General features: G+C 46.1%; 1 protein-coding gene across 4 annotated transcripts in view; it reads left to right on the top strand.

The window, feature by feature from the left end:
- The window catches only part of LOC115136302 (glutamate receptor 3), a 339,674-nt gene that overhangs the window by 238,624 nt on the left and 79,592 nt on the right, over positions 1–21,458 (top strand). For 3 of the 4 annotated variants that reach the window (XM_065019923.1, XM_065019922.1, XM_065019925.1), the window contains exons 7-10: positions 3,505–3,672; positions 4,770–4,874; positions 13,672–13,782; positions 17,387–17,593. In XM_065019923.1, the coding sequence (XP_064875995.1) occupies positions 3,505–3,672; positions 4,770–4,874; positions 13,672–13,782; positions 17,387–17,593 (591 nt within the window). The remainder of the gene's footprint in view (positions 1–3,504; positions 3,673–4,769; positions 4,875–13,671; positions 13,783–17,386; positions 17,594–21,458) is intronic. The other variant, XM_065019924.1, reaches the window with a different exon arrangement.

The following is a 21,458-nucleotide window of genomic DNA, read 5'->3' as shown; positions in this document are numbered from 1 at the left end:
AGTAGAACATAACATGGCTATAGACAGAGAGTAGTAAATAACATGGCTATAGACAGAGAGTAGTAAATAACATGGCTACATACAGGAAGTAGAACATAACATGGCTATATACAGGAAGTAGAACATAACATGGCTATAGACAGAGAGTAGTAAATAACATGGCTATAGACAGAGAGTAGTAAATAACATGGCTATATACAGGAAGTAGAAAATAACATGGCTATATATAGGAAGTAGAAAATAACATGGCTATATATAGGAAGTAGAAAATAACATGGCTATATATAGGAAGTAGAAAATAACATAGCTACATACAGGAAGTAGAAAATAACATGGCTATATATAGGAAGTAGAAAATAACATAGCTACATACAGGAAGTAGAACATAACATGGCTATAGACAGAGAGTAGAAAATAACATGGCTATATACAGGAAGTAGAACATAACATGGCTATATACAGGAAGTAGAACATAACATGGCTATAGACAGAGAGTATTAAATAACATGGCTATAGACAGAGAGTAGTAAATAACATGGCTACATACAGGAAGTAGAACATAACATGGCTATATACAGGAAGTAGAACATAACATGGCTATATACAGGAAGTAGAACATAACATGGCTATAGACAGAGAGTAGTAAATAACATGGCTATAGACAGAGAGTAGTAAATAACATGGCTATATACAGGAAGTAGAAAATAACATGGCTATATCCAGGAAGTAGAAAATAACATGGCTATATACAGGAAGTAGAAAATAACATGGCTATATACAGGAAGTAGAAAATAACATGGCTATATACAGGAAGTAGAAAATAACATGGCTATATATAGGAAGTAGAAAATAACATGGCTATATACAGGAAGTAGAAAATAACATGGCTATATACAGGAAGTAGAAAATAACATGGCTATATACAGGAAGTAGAAAATAACATGGCTATATACAGGAAGTAGAAAATAACATGGCTATATATAGTAGAAAATAAGAAAGTAGAAAATAACATAGCTACATACAGGAAGTAGAAAATAACATGGCTATATACAGGAAGTAGAAAATAACATGGCTATATACAGGAAGTAGAAAATAACATGGCTATATACAGGAAGTAGAAAATAACATGGCTATATACAGGAAGTAGAAAATAGCATGGCTATATATAGGAAGTAGAAAATAACATGGCTATATACAGGAAGAAGTAAATAACATTATAGACTGTAGGCAACTAAGGTCACAGTTATGAAAACTTAGGACACTAAAGAGACCTTTCTACTGACTCTGAAAAATACCAAAAGAAATATGCCCAAGGTCCCTGCTCATCTGTGTGAACGTGCCTCAGGCATGCTGCAAGGACTGCGTGCGGACTGCAGATGTGGCCAGGGCAATGAATTGCAATGTCCTCACCTTGAGACGCCTAAGCGCTACAGGGAGACAGGACGGACAGCTGATCGTCCTCGCAGTGGCAGACCACGTGTAACAACACCTGCACAGGATCAGTACATCCGAACATCACACCTGTGGGACAGGTACAGGATGGCAACAACAACTGCCTGAGTTACACCAGGAATGCACAATCCCTCCATCAGTGCTCAGACTGTCCTCAATAGGCTGAGAGAGGCTGGACTGAGGGCTTGTAGGCCTGTTGTAAGGCAGGTCCTCACCAGACACTATGGGCACTAACCCACCATCGCTGGCTCAGACAGGTCTAGCAAAAAGTGCTCTTCACTGACGAGTCACTGTTTTGTCTCACCAGGGGTGATGGTCGAAGGAATGAGGGTTACACCGAGGCCAGTACTCTGTAGCGGGATTGAGTTGGAGGTGGAGGGTCCGTCATGGTCTGGGGCGGTGTGCGTTATCGGACTGAGCTTGTTGTCATTACAGACAATCTCAATGCTGTGCGTTACAAGGAAGACATCCTCCTTCCTCATGTGGTACCCTTCCTGCAGGCTCATCCTGACATGACCCTCCAGCATGACAACGCTGTGCTCTACAGGGAAGACATCCTCCTTCCTCATGTGGTACCCTTCCTGCAGGCTCATCCTGACATGACCCTCCAGCATGACAATGCCACCAGCCATACTGCAAGACAGGAATGCCAGTGTTCTGCCATGGCCAGCGAAGAGCCCAGATCTCAATCCCATTGAACACGTCTGGGACCTGTTGGATCAGAGGGTGAGGGCTAGGGCCATTCCCCACCTTTGTTCAGGGACACATTATTCCATTTATCTTAGTCACATGTCTGTGGAACTTGTTCAATTTATGTCTCAGTTGTTGAATCTTGTTGTTGCTGAGTTTAGGAAGTAAAAAATAGCATGGATATATATAGGAAGTAGTAAATAACATGACTATATATTGGAAGTAGTAAATAACATGTATATACACTGTATATACACTGGAAGTAGAAAATAATGTGTGTATATATATATATATATATACACAGGAAGTAGAAAATAACATGTATAGGAAGTAGTAAATAACATGTTTATATACAGGAAGTAGAACATAATGTGTGTATATATATATATATATATATATATATGAAGTAGAAAATAACATGTATATATATATATATAGGAAGTAGAAATAACATGGCTATATACAGGATGTAGTAAATAACATGGCTATATACAGGAAGTAGAAAATAACATGGCTATATACAGGAAGTAGAAACTAACATGGCTATATACCGGAAGTAGAAACTAACATGGCTATATACAGGAAGAAGTAAATAACATGGCTATATACAGGAAGTAGTAAATAACATGGCTATATACAGGAAGTAGTAAATAACATGGCTATATACAGGAAGTAGAAAATAACATGGTATATATAGGAAGTAGTAAATTGCATGGCCATATACAGGGAGTACCAGTACCGAGTCATTGTATCGATGTTCGAGGTAATTGAGGTAGCTATGTACTGTACATGTAGGTAGTTGTAAGGTGACTAGGCAACAGGATAGATCATTTACTGCAATAGAAGCGTTTGTGCAAAAAATGTGAGTTGGCGGAAAAAAGTTTAAATTGGCCCGAGCGTTGGTGGGGGCTGAATCCTTCATGTGGGACAACAGTAAACATTTACTGTTGCCTTAACACATTTAGTCAAGGTGCTGGTTAAGGAACAACCTGTTCTCTCCAAGTCAAGGTAAGTTTACGATGAACGTGTGGGACAGTGCGATCATCGCTTAGTCTCCCATGATCTCTCTTGTGATTTCTGGTGATCTCTTGTGATTTCTTGTGATCTCTTGTGATTTCTGGTGATTTCTTGTGATCTCTTGTGATTTCTGGTGATCTCTTGTGATTTCGGGTGATCTCTTGTGAACCCCCTGAACTCTCTTGTCCTCGGCAGTACACGTTAGCTCTGACCCACGATGCCATCCTGGTGATCTCTTGTGAACCCCCTGAACTCTCTTGTCCTCGGCAGTACACGTTAGCTCTGACCCACGATGCCATCCTGGTGATCTCTTGTGAACCCCCTGAACTCTCTTGTCCTCGGTAGTACACGTCAGCTCTGACCCACGATGCCATCCTGGTGATCGCTGAGGCGTTCCGGTACCTGCGGCGCCAACGCGTAGACGTGTCACGGCGAGGGGGAGCAGGAGACTGTCTGGCCAACCCTGCCGTACCATGGAGCCAGGGCATCGACATCGAGAGAGCACTCAAAATGGTAAGATAGAGAGGGACAGATGGGGAGGGAGGTAGAGAGAGAGAAGGAAGGAAAGAGGTAGGTAGGGAGTGAGGGGAGACAGATAGACGGGGGTTGTAGTGAGAGATGGAGGTAGGTAGGGAGGAGAGAGAGAGAGATAGACGGGGGAGGTAGGGAGCGAGGGGAGACAGATAGACGGGGGTTGTAGTGAGAGATGGAGGTAGGTAGGGAGGAGAGAGAGAGAGATAGACGGGGGAGGTAGGGAGCGAGGGGAGACAGATAGACGGGGGTTGTAGTGAGAGATGGAGGTAGGTAGGGAGGAGAGAGAGAGAGATAGACGGGGGAGGTAGGGAGCGAGGGGAGACAGATAGACGGGGGAAGTAGTGAGAGTGATGGAGGTAGGGAGGAGAGAGAGAGATAGATGGGGAAAGTAGTGAGAGAGATGGAGGTAGGTAGGGAGGAGAGAGAGAGAGATAGATGGGGGGAAGTAGTGAGAGAGATGGAGGTAGGTAGGGATTAAAGAGAGAGATAGACAGGGGAAGTAGTGAGAGAGATGGAGGTAGGTAGGGAGTAAAGAGAGAGATAGACAGGGGATGTAGTGAGTGAGATGGAGACGATAAGAGTGAGACTTGTAAGATTGAGAAACCGAGACAGAGAAACGAAGAGCAAGTGCGATAGAAAGAGGGGGCAGAGAGAAAGATAGATATCTATATAAAGAGGGGGCAGAGGGAGAGATTGAGATCGATAAAAAGAGACTAATCTCCTCCTTCCTCTGCCTCCCAGATTTCCTCTCACAGAACTCTCACAGTTAAATTCTCTCCCCCTCAGCTCAGCTCTCTGAAATACAAAGAGACTCTCATTCTCATTACCATAAACCCACATCTTTTATTAAAGCCTATCAGTTCCATCATTTGATTAACGCCAACGATTCAACCTATGTGAATACCTGCCATTTCCTAAATCCAGCCATTTCCAAATTTGATAATAACATGGCTGTCTGTGTTACACGTTGTTCTGTGTGCTTTGTCCCTGTGTTTTACTGTCCTTGTGTGTTACTGTCCCGCGGTGCAGGTCCAGGTTCAGTTACTGTCCCTGTGTTTTACTGTCCCGCTGTGCAGGTCCAGGTTCAGGGGATGACGGGGAACATCCAGTTTGACAGCTATGGCCGGAGGTCCAACTACACTATAGACGTCTATGAGATGAGAACAGGGGGACCCAAAAAGGTGCAGGCTCTCACATCCATCTACAGCGCTCTCTATAACTCCCACATCCATCTACAGCGCTCTCTATAACTCCTTACCAACACAGCTTTTAAATCTCATTTTGGTCAGAAATCTACATCACAACAGTCTACATCACAACAGGGTGAAGTTCAGCCAGTCGAGAGTTTAGTTCCTTATTTATTCCTGTCATTGGTTATGAATTACGACATGACCTCTGTAATTTATCCTATTCGGCAGATAGAGGATTTCTACACATGTCTGTAGGAGCCAGGGGTTGGATCCGAAATTATATTCCAATCATTTCGTTCTGAACAGAACATTCTTTTTTTCCACTGTTCCACCAGAACAATAACGTTCTGAACCGGGTTCGACCCCCCCCTAAAAAGGACCAATATATATTGTTCCTTTCTGTTCCTTTCTTAACAGTTTGCTATGGAGCGGGTAAGGAATTTAAATCAAATCAAACTTTATTAGCCACATGCGCCGAATACAACAAGTGCAGACTTTACCATGACATTCTTACTTACAAGCCCTTAACCAACAGTGCAGTTCAAGAAGAAGAAAATATTTACCAAGTAGACTAAAATAAAAAGTAATAATAAAAAGTAACACAATAAAAATAACATATTGAGGATATATACAGGGGGCACCGGTGCAGAGTCAGTGTGCTGTATTGGAAGACGTTAAAGAGCAAATTGTATTTTTCCGTAACAGCATGGTTTAATCATAATGAAAGACAAACACATACACACTGTGCTGTCAGTCACAGTGTAGGGCGAGAGATGCAACTGCGGGTGAGGAGAGAGCATTGAAAAACTAGCACTGGAAAAGTGAATCTATTGTTCTCCAATTAAGCATATCTCCCTCATTTCTGAATCAGCTTGTAATGTTGACAGTAGGTTACAGTAACCTATGCTTCAGAGGGGAGGGGCTACAGTAACATATGCTTCAGAGGGGAGGGGCTACAGTAACCTATGCTTCAGAGGGGAGGGGCTACAGTAACCTATGCTTCAGAGGGGAGGGGCTACAGTAACCTATGCTTCAGAGGGGAGGGGCTACAGTAACCTATGCTTCAGATTGGGAGAGGCTACAGTAACCTATGCTTCAGAGGGGAGGGGCTACAGTAACCTATGCTTCAGAGGGGAGGGGCTACAGTAACCTATGCTTCAGAGGGGAGGGGCTACCGTAACCTATGCTTCAGAGGGGAGGGGCTACAGTAACCTATCCTTCAGAGGGGAGGGGCTACAGTAACCTATCCTTCAGAGGGGAGGGGCTACAGTAACCTATGCATCAGAGGGGAGGGGCAGGCAGACTATACACACCCACTGGTAAGGATTTCCAGCTGGCAGGCAGACGCTGGAATACGTTTCTGAGTGACAGAGTGAGGGCTTTGCATAGGGGCTTTGTTGCGATTTCTGTGGGACTGGAACAAAATGCCTGGAACCTAAAATAACATTATTAACAGTTGTAACGCTTTTAATACAGTATAGATCACTTTGGTTTACGATACAGGTTCTGTTCCTCAAATAACTTTGTTCTTCTACATGAACCAGTTCCAACACTAGTTCATGTAGAACCATTTAATCTAACACATGACAGTGCTAGATGACTGTGAGCTTAGATCACTGCACGGTGTGTAGTCAAACCTGCTGGCTGCCTTCCATGCACAATACACCACCAATTAACGCCCCACAGCCCTGGTGTCTTACCCCTCACAGCCCTGGTGTCTTACCCCTCACAGCCCTGGTGTCTTACCCCTCACAGCCATGGTGTCTTACCCCTCACAGCCCTGGTGTCTTACCCCTCACAGCCCTGGTGTCTAACCCCTCACAGCCCTGGTGTCTTACCCCTCACAGCTCTGGTGTCTTACCCCTCACAGCCCTGGTGTCTTACCCCTCACAGCCCTGGTGTCTTACCCCTCACAGCCCTGGTGTCTTACCCCTCACAGCCCTGGTGTCTTACCCCTCACAGCTCTGGTGTCTTACCCCTCACAGCCCTGGTGTCTTACCCCTCGCAGCCCTGGTGTCTTACCCCTCGCAGCCCTGGTGTCTTACCTCTCACAGCTCTGGTGTCTTACCCCTCGCAGCCCTGGTGTCTTACCCCTCACAGCCCTGGTGTCTTACCCCTCACAGCCCTAGTGTCTTACCCCTCACAGCCCTGGTGTCTTACCCATCGCAGCCCTGGTGTCTTAACCCTCACAGCCCTGGTGTCTTACCCCTCACAGCCCTGGTGTCTTACCCCTCACAGCCCTGGTGTCTTACCCATCGCAGCCCTGGTGTCTTAACCCTCACAGCCCTGGTGTCTTACCCCTCACAGCCCTGGTGTCTTACCCCTCACAGCCATGGTGTCTTACCCCTCACAGCCCTGGTGTCTTACCCCTCACAGCCCTGGTGTCTTACCCCTCACAGCCATGGTGTCTTACCCCTCACAGCCCTGGTGTCTTACCCCTCACAGCCCTGGTGTCTAACCCCTCACAGCCCTGGTGTCTTACCCCTCACAGCTCTGGTGTCTTACCCCTCACAGCCCTGGTGTCTTACCCCTCACAGCCCTGGTGTCTTACCCCTCACAGCCCTGGTGTCTTACCCCTCACAGCCCTGGTGTCTTACCCCTCACAGCCCTGGTGTCTTACCCCTCGCAGCTCTGGTGTCTTACCCTCACAGCCCTGGTGTCTTACCCCTCGCAGCCCTGGTGTCTTACCCCTCGCAGCCCTGGTGTCTTACCTCTCACAGCTCTGGTGTCTTACCCCTCGCAGCCCTGGTGTCTTACCCCTCACAGCCCTGGTGTCTTACCCCTCACAGCCCTGGTGTCTTACCCCTCACAGCCCTGGTGTCTTACCCCTCACAGCCCTGGTGTCTTACCCCTCACAGCTCTGGTGTCTTACCCCTCACAGCCCTGGTGTCTTACCCCTCACAGCCCTGGTGTCTTACCCCTCACAGCCCCGGTGTCTTACCCCTCACAGCCCTGGTGTCTTACCCCTCACAGCCCTGGTGTCTTACCCATCGCAGCCCTGGTGTCTTAACCCTCACAGCCCTGGTGTCTTACCCCTCACAGCCCTGGTGTCTTACCCCTCACAGCCATGGTGTCTTACCCCTCACAGCCCTGGTGTCTTACCCCTCACAGCCCTGGTGTCTTACCCCTCACAGCCATGGTGTCTTACCCCTCACAGCCCTGGTGTCTTACCCCTCACAGCCCTGGTGTCTAACCCCTCACAGCCCTGGTGTCTTACCCCTCACAGCTCTGGTGTCTTACCCCTCACAGCCCTGGTGTCTTACCCCTCACAGCCCTGGTGTCTTACCCCTCACAGCCCTGGTGTCTTACCCCTCACAGCCCTGGTGTCTTACCCCTCACAGCCCTGGTGTCTTACCCCTCACAGCTCTGGTGTCTTACCCCTCACAGCCCTGGTGTCTTACCCCTCGCAGCCCTGGTGTCTTACCCCTCGCAGCCCTGGTGTCTTACCTCTCACAGCTCTGGTGTCTTACCCCTCGCAGCCCTGGTGTCTTACCCCTCACAGCCCTGGTGTCTTACCCCTCACAGCCCTGGTGTCTTACCCCTCACAGCCCTGGTGTCTTACCCCTCACAGCCCTGGTGTCTTACCCCTCACAGCTCTGGTGTCTTACCCCTCACAGCCCTGGTGTCTTACCCCTCACAGCCCTGGTGTCTTACCCCTCACAGCCCCGGTGTCTTACCCCTCACAGCCCTGGTGTCTTACCCCTCACAGCCCTGGTGTCTTATCCCTCGCAGCCCTGGTGTCTTACCCCTCACAGCCCTGGTGTCTTATCCCTCGCAGCCCTGGTGTCTTACCCCTCGCAGCCCTGGTTTCTTACCCCTCACAGCCCTGGTGTCTTACCCCTCACAGCCTGGTGTCTAACCCCTCACAGCCCTGGTGTCTTACCCCTCACAGCCCTAGTGTCTTACCCCTCACAGCCCTGGTGTCTTACCCATCGCAGCCCTGGTGTCTTAACCCTCGCAGCCCTGGTGTCTTACCCCTCACAGCCCTGGTGTCTTACCCCTCACAGCCCTGGTGTCTTACCCATCGCAGCCCTGGTGTCTTAACCCTCACAGCCCTGGTGTCTTACCCCTCACAGCCCTGGTGTCTTACCCCTCACAGCCATGGTGTCTTACCCCTCACAGCCCTGGTGTCTTACCCCTCGCAGCCCTGGTGTCTAACCCCTCACAGCCCTGGTGTCTTACCCCTCACAGCCATGGTGTCTTACCCCTCACAGCCCTGGTGTCTTACCCCTCACAGCCCTGGTGTCTTACCCCTCACAGCCCTGGTGTCTTACCCCTCACAGCCCTGGTGTCTTACCCCTCACAGCCCTGGTGTCTTACCCCTCACAGCTCTGGTGTCTTACCCCTCACAGCCCTGGTGTCTTACCCCTCGCAGCCCTGGTGTCTTACCCCTCACAGCCATGGTGTCTTACCTCTCACAGCTCTGGTGTCTTACCCCTCGCAGCCCTGGTGTCTTACCCCTCACAGCCCTGGTGTCTTACCCCTCACAGCCCTGGTGTCTTACCCCTCACAGCCCTGGTGTCTTACCCCTCACAGCCCTGGTGTCTTACCCCTCACAGCTCTGGTGTCTTACCCCTCACAGCCCTGGTGTCTTACCCCTCACAGCCCTGGTGTCTTACCCCTCACAGCCCTGGTGTCTTACCCCTCACAGCCCTGGTGTCTTACCCCTCACAGCTCTGGTGTCTTACCCCTCACAGCTCTGGTGTCTTACCCCTCACAGCCGGATAGAGACAGGAGGAGGAAAGAGAGAGAATCAGAGAGACAGAGAGAAAAAGAAAGAGAGAGTGAAAGTGAAAGAAAGTGTGAAAGTGAGATACTGAGGCAGACATAGAGATAGATTGTCACGTCGGGTCATGACAATGAAGCCCCAATCCCAGGCAGACAATGACAGGTTATAGAGGTGAGAGAGGGCTGTTATGAGGGGTGACGGTGGTGAGAGAGGGCTGTTATGAGGGGTGACGGTGGTGAGAGAGGGCTGGTATGAGGGCTGATGGTGGTGAGAGAGGGCTGTTATGAGGGGTGACGGTGGTGAGAGAGGGCTGGTATGAGGGGTGATGGTGGTGAGAGAGGGCTGGTATGAGGGGTGACGGTGGTGAGAGAGGGCTGGTATGAGGGGTGATGGTGGTGAGAGAGGGCTAGTATGAGGTGATGGTGGTGAGAGAGGGCTGGTATGAGGGGTGACGGTGGTGAGAGAGGGCTGGTATGAGGGGTGATGGTGGTGAGAGAGGGCTGGTATGAGGTTACGGTGGTGAGAGAGGGCTGGTATGAGGGGTGACGGTGGTGAGAGAGGGCTGGTATGAGGGGTGAAGGTGGTGAGAGAGGGCTGGCATGAGGGGTGACGGTGATGATGGTGAGAGTGGTGTGTCTCATCTGATGACACACACACGCACACCAACACAGACTTTGCTGTCACAGCACTACCCTGCTACACTATACACTACCCTGCTACACTATACACTACCCTGCTACACTATACACTACCCTACTACACTATACACTACCCTGCTACACTATACACTACCCTTCTACACTATACACTACCCTACTACACTATACACTACCCTGCTACACTATACACTATACACTACCCTGCTACACTATACACTACCCTGCTACACTATACACTACCCTGCTACACTATACACTACCCTACTACACTATACACTACCCTGCTACACTATACACTACCCTTCTACACTATACACTACCCTACTACACTATACACTACCCTGCTACACTATACACTATACACTACCCTGCTACACTATACACTACCCTACTACACTATACTCTACCCTTCTACACTATACACTACCCTTCTACACTATACACTACCCTGCTACACTATACACTACCCTACTACACTATACACTACCCTACTACACTATACACTACCCTGCTACACTATACACTACCCTACACACTACCCTGCTACACTATACACTACCCTGCTACGCTATACACTACACTACTACACTATACACTACCCTACACACTACCCTGCTACACTATACACTACCCTGCTACACTATACACTACCCTGCTACACTATACACTACCCTGCTACACTATACACTACCCTGCTACACTATACACTACCCTTCTACACTATATACTACCCTGCTACACTATACACTACCCTGCTACACTATACACTACCCTACTACACTATACACTACCCTTCTACACTATACACTAACCTTCTACACTATACACTACCCTACTACACTATACACTATACACTACCCTTCTACACTATACACTAACCTTCTACACTATACAGTACCCTGCTACACTATACACTACCCTGCTACACTATACAGTACCCTGTTACACTACCCTGCTACACTATACACTACCCTGCTACACTATACACTACACTATACTCTACCCTGTTACACTACCCTGCTACACTATACACTACCCTGCTAAACTATACACTACCCTGCTACACTATACACTACCCTGCTACAGTATACACTACCCTGCTACTCTATACACTACCCTGCTACACTATACACTACCCTGCTACACTATACACTACCCTGCTACACTATACACTACCCTGCTACACTATACACTACCCTGCTACACTATACACTACCCTACTACACTATACACTATACACTACCCTGCTACTCTATACACTACCGTGCTACACTATACACTACCCTATGGTCCCTGGTCAAATGCAGTGCACTATATAGAATCCATTCAGCTGGCTACCAACCAGTATGTCTCCTACCTGTACACCAACCAGTATATCTCCCACCTGTACACCAACCAGTATATCTCCCACCTGTACACCAACCAGTATATCTCCCACCTGTACACCAACCAGTATGTCTTCCACCTGTACACCAACCAGTATATCTCCCACCTGTACACCAACCAGTATATCCCCTACCTGTACACCAACCAGTATATCCACTACCTGTACACCAACCAGTATATCTCCCACCTGTACACCAACCAGTATATCTCCCACCTGTACACCAACCAGTATATCTCCCACCTGTACACCAACCAGTATACTAGTTATAGCACGACTGTCTTGGTGTGTTTGGACATGTTAGTTTCTTGTTGATGTGGACACCAAGGAACTTGATAACCTCGACCTGTTCCACTTCTGCCCCATCGATGTGAAAGGTCCTGTTCGGCCCTCCTTTTCGTGTAGTCCACGATCAGCTCCTTTGTCTTGATCACTAGAATAGTATATAGCTGCAGTAGAAGGTATTGATGTACAACTTAAACAGCAGTATAATAGTATGTAGCTGCAGTAGAAGGTATTGATGTACAACTTAAACTGCAGTATAATAGTATAATAGTATATAACTGCAGTATAACAGTATAATAGTATATAGCTGCAGTGGCAGGAATACATACATATGTAGGATCTGAATTTGAGACAGTTTGTTACAGCAGGAAAATAATCCTGCAGCAACAGGAAGTGTGAATTATTAGGTGGATTATAATTCATATATATAGCCAATATGAGGTAATGCGCTCAGGTTAGAATGAAAGGTGGTCGGTGCATTGGAGAGAAAATATCTGTTCAAAAACCATGTGAAGGATTAACCCAATGTTGTGTTAACCATAATTATCTCAACCTCCTTGGGTTATTCCTTCACATGGTTTGGAGCGTGAGCACTTGTTTTTATAATTAATGTACATATTTCTAGGTGTTGACACATGCTTTGTTAGGATAAATCAAGTCTGACATTTTAAAGAGGAAATTACAAATCTTAGATGGCCAGAATTTGCATTTCCTGCTCCGCAGGAAAATTCTCTGCGCAACAGAGGGATCAAATGAAGATAGTAGACCTGCAGTGCAGAGAGGCAGGTGCCCGAGCACACATGGAATATTATGATTCATTACTGAGTCTGTATTCCATTCACACAACCCAATATCAATTATGTACCCTACAACCTGTGTAGCTGGATGTGGGATGGTTTAAATTAGACCAGCTGTCTGCTACTCTGCTACTCCGGAGGAATGACAGTAGATTTAGGTTTCACCTCCAGTATCTATAAGGCTACTCTGCTACTCCGGAGGAATGACAGTAGATTTAGGTTTCACCTCCAGTATCTATAAGGCTACTCTGCTACTCCGGAGGAATGACAGTAGATTTAGGTTTCACCTCCAGTATCTATAAGGCTACTCTGCTACACCGGAGGAATGACAGTAGATTTAGGTTTCACCTCCAGTATCTATAAGGCTACTCTGCTACTCTGGAGGAATGACAGTAGATTTAGGTTTCACCTCCAGTATCTATAAGGCTACTCTGCTACTCTGGAGGAATGACAGTAGATTTAGGTTTCACCTCCAGTATCTATAAGGCTACTCTGCTACTCCGGAGGAATGACAGTAGATTTAGGTTTCACCTCCAGTATCTATAAGGCTACTCTGCTACTCCGGAGGAATGACAGTAGATTTAGGTTTTACCTCCAGTATCTATATAAGGTTTATATTTTTTATTACTTCTTAAAAGCGAGTAATGTGTTATTACGTGTTATAAGCACATATAAGCATTTATAATGTGTTATTAAGCACATATAAGCAATTATAATGTGTAAGTATCTGTTATAAGCGCATATAAGCAGTTATAATGTGTTACTAAAATCTTCCTACTTAACTGTTTATACATTGTATATAGTGGAGGGGAGGGGAGGGAGGGGGTTGTGGGTGGGGGTCGAACACAGGGAATGTTGTTAACATAGAATTAGAAGAATAGAACTCAGTCTAATTCTATGGTTGCTATGCTAACCTGTGTTTTCTCTGTTTCAGATTGGCTACTGGAACGAGTACCAGCGATTAGTAAATGTGTTAGAACAACAGGTGGTCGCCAACGAGTCTTCTTCTGTGGAAAACCGAACGATTGTGGTCACTACTATTATGGTACACTTTCCATGGCAACTTTGAAATGTGTTCACCACAACGTATTCTGCCAGTCAGGGCCGTGAGCGGCGGTGTTGATGCCTAACCGGTTGATACAGTCTGTCCTGGGCTGGGCTGGGCAGAACCACATCTTTTTTGTGTTTGCTTTGCATCCACTCACTACACGTTGAAACAGTCGATCCCTCTGTAAGGAGAAGAGAGTGTTTCAACTGTATCCTTGTGGGTGACAAAGCATTTAGAATTCTCATACTTCAGTGGCCTGTCGTAGCAGTGACATCACAATATTGGTATTATATGATACATGAGTAAGTGGGTAAATGGTTGAGTTGTGACTCCATCTAATAGAAAACACATCCAACATCCGCCATCCGTACGTAAGTAGAACCTGTCTTGTCCGTCCTCATCAAGTAAATGGTTCAATGACAATCTGGGATAGGAAGATGAGGGGGAAATTGTGATGATTGTGGTGATGATACTGCAATGGATTCTCAAAGACAAAGCAAAATAAAACACATTTGAGGGAGGATACAAATTATAATGTAATTTTTGTTTTTTAATCTATTTTGTTTTGTTCCTCTGAGGGCTGGTTCTGTGTACAGCCTCCAGTGAGTTGCTTTGGAAGGAAGGAGAGAGTTGTGCTTAGATTTCCTGGCTGCAGTGTTGACTGCAATGGGAATTATTCCATTCACACTAATATTTTACCATATTTGCTCATTATTGAGTGTTTGAAATGTCTTTCCCTGCCCTGAATGCAAAACAATTCAGGGGGCTGTCAATGTCAGCTGTCGTAATGACCTTGTGCTATAGACAACCTTTGAATAGTAAAGGAACACTCATGAAAGGTCTCTCTCTCTGTCTGTGTCTCTCTCTCTCTCTCTCTGTCTGTGTCACTCTCTCTCTGTCTGTGTCTCTCTCTCTCTCTCTGTCTGTCGCTCTCTCTCTGTCTGTCTCTCTCTCTCGCTGTCTCTGTCTCTCTCTCTGTCTCTCTCTCTGTCTCTCTCTCTGTCTCTCTCTCTCTCTCTCTCTCTCTCTCTCTCTCTCTCTCTCTCTCTCTGTCTGTCTGTCTGTCTGTCTGTCTGTCTGTCTGTCTGTCTGTCTGTCTGTCTGTCTGTCTGTCTGTCTGTCTGTCTGTCTGTCTGTCTGTCTCTCTACCTCTCTCTACCTCTCTCTACCTCTCTCTACCTCTCTCTACCTCTCTCTATACCTCTCTCTCTAACTCTCTCTCTAACTCTCTCTCTACCTCTCTCTCTCTCTAAAAAGGAAGCATTACATGAAATCTGTATTCTGAAACGTCTCTCTCTAAAAAGGAAGCATTTAAAGGCTTCAGAATGGATAACAGCATCAGTGGATAAACACTATGTTAACTCTGGGTGGGGGTCATTTACAGTAGAGCAAGGGTGAAGAGGAGTTAGGTTCAGCACAGAACAAACAAGCCATTGCCTCTCCACTTGCAACCCTCTAATTATGTGTTGTCTCAAATGGTGTCGTCGGTTCTGTGTGAGCAGCAGCTCTTCTTTTGTTGGGTAATGAAACCATAACATTAAGCTAGCTGCACCACCACCAGTGTTTGTAGGGTAATGATGAAACCATAGCAACATAGCAACCACCACCAGTGTTTGTAGGGTAATGATGAGACCATAGCAACAAGCTAGCTGTACCACCACCAGTGTTTGTAGGGTAATGATGAGACCATAGCAACAAGCTAGCTGCACCACCACCAGTGTTTGTAGGGTAATGATGAGACCATAGCAACAAGCTAGCTGCACCACCACCAGTGTTTGTAGGGTAATGATGAAACCATAGCAACAAGCTAGCTGCACCACCACCAGTTTTTGAAAATGGAGGGGAAAAAAGCACCTCGTCCTGGTGGTGTTTTAAACATTTATTTATTAACTTTCAAGGTCATTTTTTATTTGAGTTTTGGGATTAGAATGAAAATGTCTCCCTTTTGTTTTAGTTTTTTGGAATGATTATTATTAAAGCCTTCTCCCTTTGCACATTGATTGATGAAACGTGCTTGTTGATGATTATGTTGAGATAATAATACAGCAACACTTCCTGATCCGAGTCACGGCCGTTTACTTTATGAACCTCCACCCCCATCCCCACTGTGAGCTAACCCACACCCAGCCTACCAATCCACCCAGCCTACCAATACACCCAGCCTACCAATACACCCAGCCTACCAATACACCAAGCCTACCAATCCACCCAGCCTACCAATACACCCAGCCTACCAATCCACCCAGCCTACCAATCCACCCAGCCTACCAATCCACCCAGCCTACCAATCCACCCAGCCTACCAATACACCCAGCCTACCAATCCACCCAGCCTACCAATACACCCAGCCTACCAATCCACCCAGCCTACCAATACACCCAGCCTACCAATCCACCCAGCCTACCAATACACCCAGCCTACCAATACACCCAGCCTACCAATACACCCAGCCTACCAATACACCCAGCATACCAATACACCCAGCATAACAATCCACCCAGTCTACCAATACACCCAGCCTACCAATACACCCAGCCTACCAATACACCCAGCATACCAATCCACCCAGCCTACCAATACACCCAGCCTACCAATACACCCAGCCTTCCAATACACCCAGCCTACCAATCCACCCAGCCTACCAAATCCACCCAGCCTACCAATCCACCTAGCCTACCAATACACCCAGCCTACCAATACACCCAGCCTACCAATAGACCCAGCATACCAATACACCCAGCCTACCAATACACCCAGCCTACCAATACACCCAGCCTACCAATACACCCAGCCTACCAATACAACCAGCATACCAATACACCCAGCCTACCAATACACCCAGCATACCAATACACCCAGCCTACCAATACACCCAGCCTACCAATAGACCCAGCATACCAATACACCCAGCCTACCAATACACCCAGCCTACCAATACACCCAGCCTACCAATACACCCAGCATACCAATACACCCAGCCTACCAATACACCCAGCATACCAATACACCCAGCCTACCAATACACCCAGCCTACCAATAGACCCAGCATACCAATACACCCAGCCTACGAATACACCCAGCCTACCAATACACCCAGTCTACCAATACACCCAGCATACCAATACACCCAGCCTACCAATACACCCAGCATACCAATACACCCAGCCTACCAATACACCCAGCATCTGTTGAAGACCACATATCTCTAATTAAGGCATATTGTAACCTTAGCCAGACACTGTGAGAAGCCTGTGGTCCTCTTGGATTGTTAGTTTGTCACACATGCAGACACACACAGACAAATGCACACACAACGGTTCCCCAAGGCTGAGAGACAGGATGCTGGGTGAATTAGGGCTGGGAGTCCGCTGGCCACCACAGCTTGGTAAAACAACTACCTGGCTGGTCATCCTGCTGTTATCAGCATGTACTTCAATGCATCTGTGGTGTGTCATCTGCATATGCATGCCTGCATGAGACTGCTGGTTGATGCTGCTTCCTGGTTTGGGACTGTGTGTGTGGGGGAGGAGGGAGGGGGGTGAGCATGTGTGTGTGTGTGTGTGTGTGACAATAAACCAGCGTGTGATCTGACTATTAACAGGAAGCCCCTTATGTGATGTACAAGAAACACCAGATGAATCTGGAGGGGAATGACAGATATGAAGGCTACTGTGTCGATTTAGCTGCCGAAATTGCAAAACATGTGGGGATAAGATACAAACTGTCAGTAGTAGCAGACGGGAAGTACGGTGCGCGGGATCCAGACACCAAGACGTGGAACGGGATGGTGGGGGAACTGGTCTATGGGGTGAGTGGAGTCAGTCTCTCAGTCTCTCACTGATGTTCATTGGTACTTCACCAAAGGATGCGTCCCAAATAGCATTTTATTCCCTATATAGTACACTACTAATGACCAGGATCCATAGGGCTCTATATAGTACACTACTAATGACCAGGATCCATAGGGTTCTATATAGTACACTACTAATGACCAGGATCCATAGGGCTCTATATAGTACACTACTAATGACCAGGATCCATAGGGCTCTATATAGTACACTACTAATGACCAGGATCCATAGGGTTCTATATAGTACACTACTAATGACCAGGATCCATAGGGCTCTATATAGTACACTACTAATGACCAGGATCCATAGGGCTCTATATAGTGTGCTACTAATGACCAGGATCCATAGGGCTCTATATAGTACACTACTAATGACCAGGATCCATAGGGCTCTATATAGTACACTACTAATGACCAGGATCCATAGGGCTCTAAATAGTACACTACTAATGACCAGGATCCATAGGGCTCTATATAGTACACTACTAATGACCAGGATCCATAGGGCTCTATATAGTGTGCTACTAATGACCAGGATCCATAGGGTTCTATATAGTACACTACTAATGACCAGGATCCATAGGGCTCTATATAGTGTGCTACTAATGACCAGGATCCATAGGGCTCTATATAGTACACTACTAATGACCAGGATCCATAGGGCTCTATATAGTGTGCTACTAATGACCAGGATCCATAGGGCTCTATATAGTACACTACTAATGACCAGGATCCATAGGGCTCTAAATAGTACACTACTAATGACCAGGATCCATAGGGCTCTATATAGTGTGCTACTAATGACCAGGATCCATAGGGCTCTATATAGTACACTACTAATGACCAGGATCCATAGGGCTCTATATAGTACACTACTAATGACCAGGATCCATAGGGCTCTATATAGTGTGCTACTAATGACCAGGATCCATAGGGCTCTATATAGTACACTACTAATGACCAGGATCCATAGGGCTCTAAATAGTACACTACTAATGACCAGGATCCATAGGGCTCTATATAGTACACTACTAATGACCAGGATCCATAGGGCTCTATATAGTACACTACTAATGACCAGGATCCATAGGGCTCTATATAGTACACTACTAATGACCAGGATCCATAGGGCTCTATATAGTACACTACTAATGACCTGGATCCATAGGGCTCTATATAGTACACTACTAATGACCAGGATCCATAGGGTTCTATATAGTGTGCTACGAATGACCAGGATCCATAGGGCTCTATATAGTGTGCTACTAATGACCAGGATCCATAGGGTTCTATATAGTACACTACTAATGACCAGGATCCATAGGGCTCTATATAGTGTGCTACTAATGACCAGGATCCATAGGGCTCTATATAGTACACTACTAATGACCAGGATCCATAGGGCTCTATATAGTGTGCTACTAATGACCAGGATCCATAGGGCTCTATATAGTACACTACTAATGACCAGGATCCATAGGGCTCTAAATAGTACACTACTAATGACCAGGATCCATAGGGCTCTATATAGTGTGCTACTAATGACCAGGATCCATAGGGCTCTATATAGTACACTACTAATGACCAGGATCCATAGGGCTCTATATAGTACACTACTAATGACCAGGATCCATAGGGCTCTATATAGTGTGCTACTAATGACCAGGATCCATAGGGCTCTATATAGTACACTACTAATGACCAGGATCCATAGGGCTCTAAATAGTACACTACTAATGACCAGGATCCATAGGGCTCTATATAGTACACTACTAATGACCAGGATCCATAGGGCTCTATTTAGTACACTACTAATGACCAGGATCCATAGGGCTCTATATAGTACACTACTAATGACCTGGATCCATAGGGCTCTATATAGTACACTACTAATGACCAGGATCCATAGGGTTCTATATAGTGTGCTACGAATGACCAGGATCCATAGGGCTCTATATAGTACACTACTAATGACCAGGATCCATAGGGCTCTATATAGTACACTACTAATGACCAGGATCCATAGGGCTCTATATAGTACGCTACTAATGACCAGGATCCATAGGGCTCTATATAGTACACTACTAATGACCAGGATCCATAGGGCTCTATATAGTGTGCTACTAATGACCAGGATCCATAGGGTTCTATATAGTGTGCTACTAATGACCAGGATCCATAGGGTTCTATATAGTGTGCTACTAATGACCAGGATCCATAGGGCTCTATATAGTGTGCTACTAATGACCAGGATCCATAGGGTTCTATATAGTGTGCTACTAATGACCAGGATCCATAGGGCTCTATATAGTGTGCTACTAATGACCAGGATCCATAGGGCTCTATATAGTGTGCTACTAATGACCAGGATCCATAGGGTTCTATATAGTACGCTACTAATGACCAGGATCCATAGGGCTCTATATAGTACACTACTAATGACCAGGAACCATAGGGCTCTATATAGTGTGCTACTAATGACCAGGATCCATAGGGCTCTATATAGTACACTACTAATGACCAGGATCCATAGGGCTCTATATAGTACACTACTAATGACCAGGATCCATAGGGCTCTATATAGTACACTACTAATGACCAGGATCCATAGGGCTCTATATAGTACACTACTAATGACCAGGATCCATAGGGCTCTATATAGTACACTACTAATGACCAGGATCCATAGGGCTCTATATAGTACACTACTAATGACCAGGATCCATAGGGCTCTATATAGTACACTACTAATGACCAGGATCCATAGGGCTCTATATAGTACACTACTAATGACCAGGATCCATAGGCCTCTATATAGTACACTACAAATGACCCAGATTCATAGGGCTCTATATTGTACACTACTAATGACTTGGATCCATAGGGCTCTATATAGTGTGCTACTAATGACCAGGATCCATAGGGTTCTATATAGTGTGCTACTAATGACCAGGATCCATAGGGTTCTATATAGTACACTACTAATGACCAGGATCCATAGGGCTCTATATAGTACACTACTAATGACCAGGATCCATAGGGCTCTATATAGTGTGCTACTAATGACCAGGATCCATAGGGTTCTATATAGTACACTACTAATGACCAGGATCCATAGGGCTCTATATAGTACACTACTAATGACCAGGATCCATAGGGCTCTATATAGTACACTACTAATGACCAGGATCCATAGGGCTCTATATAGTACACTACTAATGACCAGGATCCATAGGGCTCTATATAGTACACTACTAATGACCAGGATCCATAGGGCTCTATATAGTGTGCTACTAATGACCAGGATCCATAGGGCTCTATATAGTGTGCTACTAATGACCAGGATCCATAGGGTTCTATATAGTGTGTTACTAATGACCAGGATCCATAGGGCTCTATATAGTGTGCTACTAATGACCAGGATCCATAGGGCTCTATATAGTGTGGTACTAATGACCAGGATCCATAGGGTTCTATATAGTACACTACTAATGACCAGGATCCATAGGGCTCTATATAGTACACTACTAATGACCAGGATCCATAGGGCTCTATATAGTACACCTCTAATGACCAGGATCCATAGGGCTCTATATAGTACACTACTAATGACCAGGATCCATAGGGCTCTATATAGTACACTACTAATGACCAGGATCCATAAGGCTCTATATAGTACACTACTAATGACCAGGATCCATAGGGCTCTATATAGTGTGCTACTAATGACCAGGATCCATAGGGCTCTATATAGTACACTACTAATGACCAGGATCCATAGGGCTCTAAATAGTACACTACTAATGACCAGGATCCATAGGGC

This window comes from Oncorhynchus nerka, linkage group LG6 (assembly GCF_034236695.1).
Source record: "Oncorhynchus nerka isolate Pitt River linkage group LG6, Oner_Uvic_2.0, whole genome shotgun sequence".
NCBI lineage: Eukaryota > Metazoa > Chordata > Actinopteri > Salmoniformes > Salmonidae > Oncorhynchus > Oncorhynchus nerka.
This window is presented reverse-complemented; position numbering and strand designations above follow the sequence as displayed.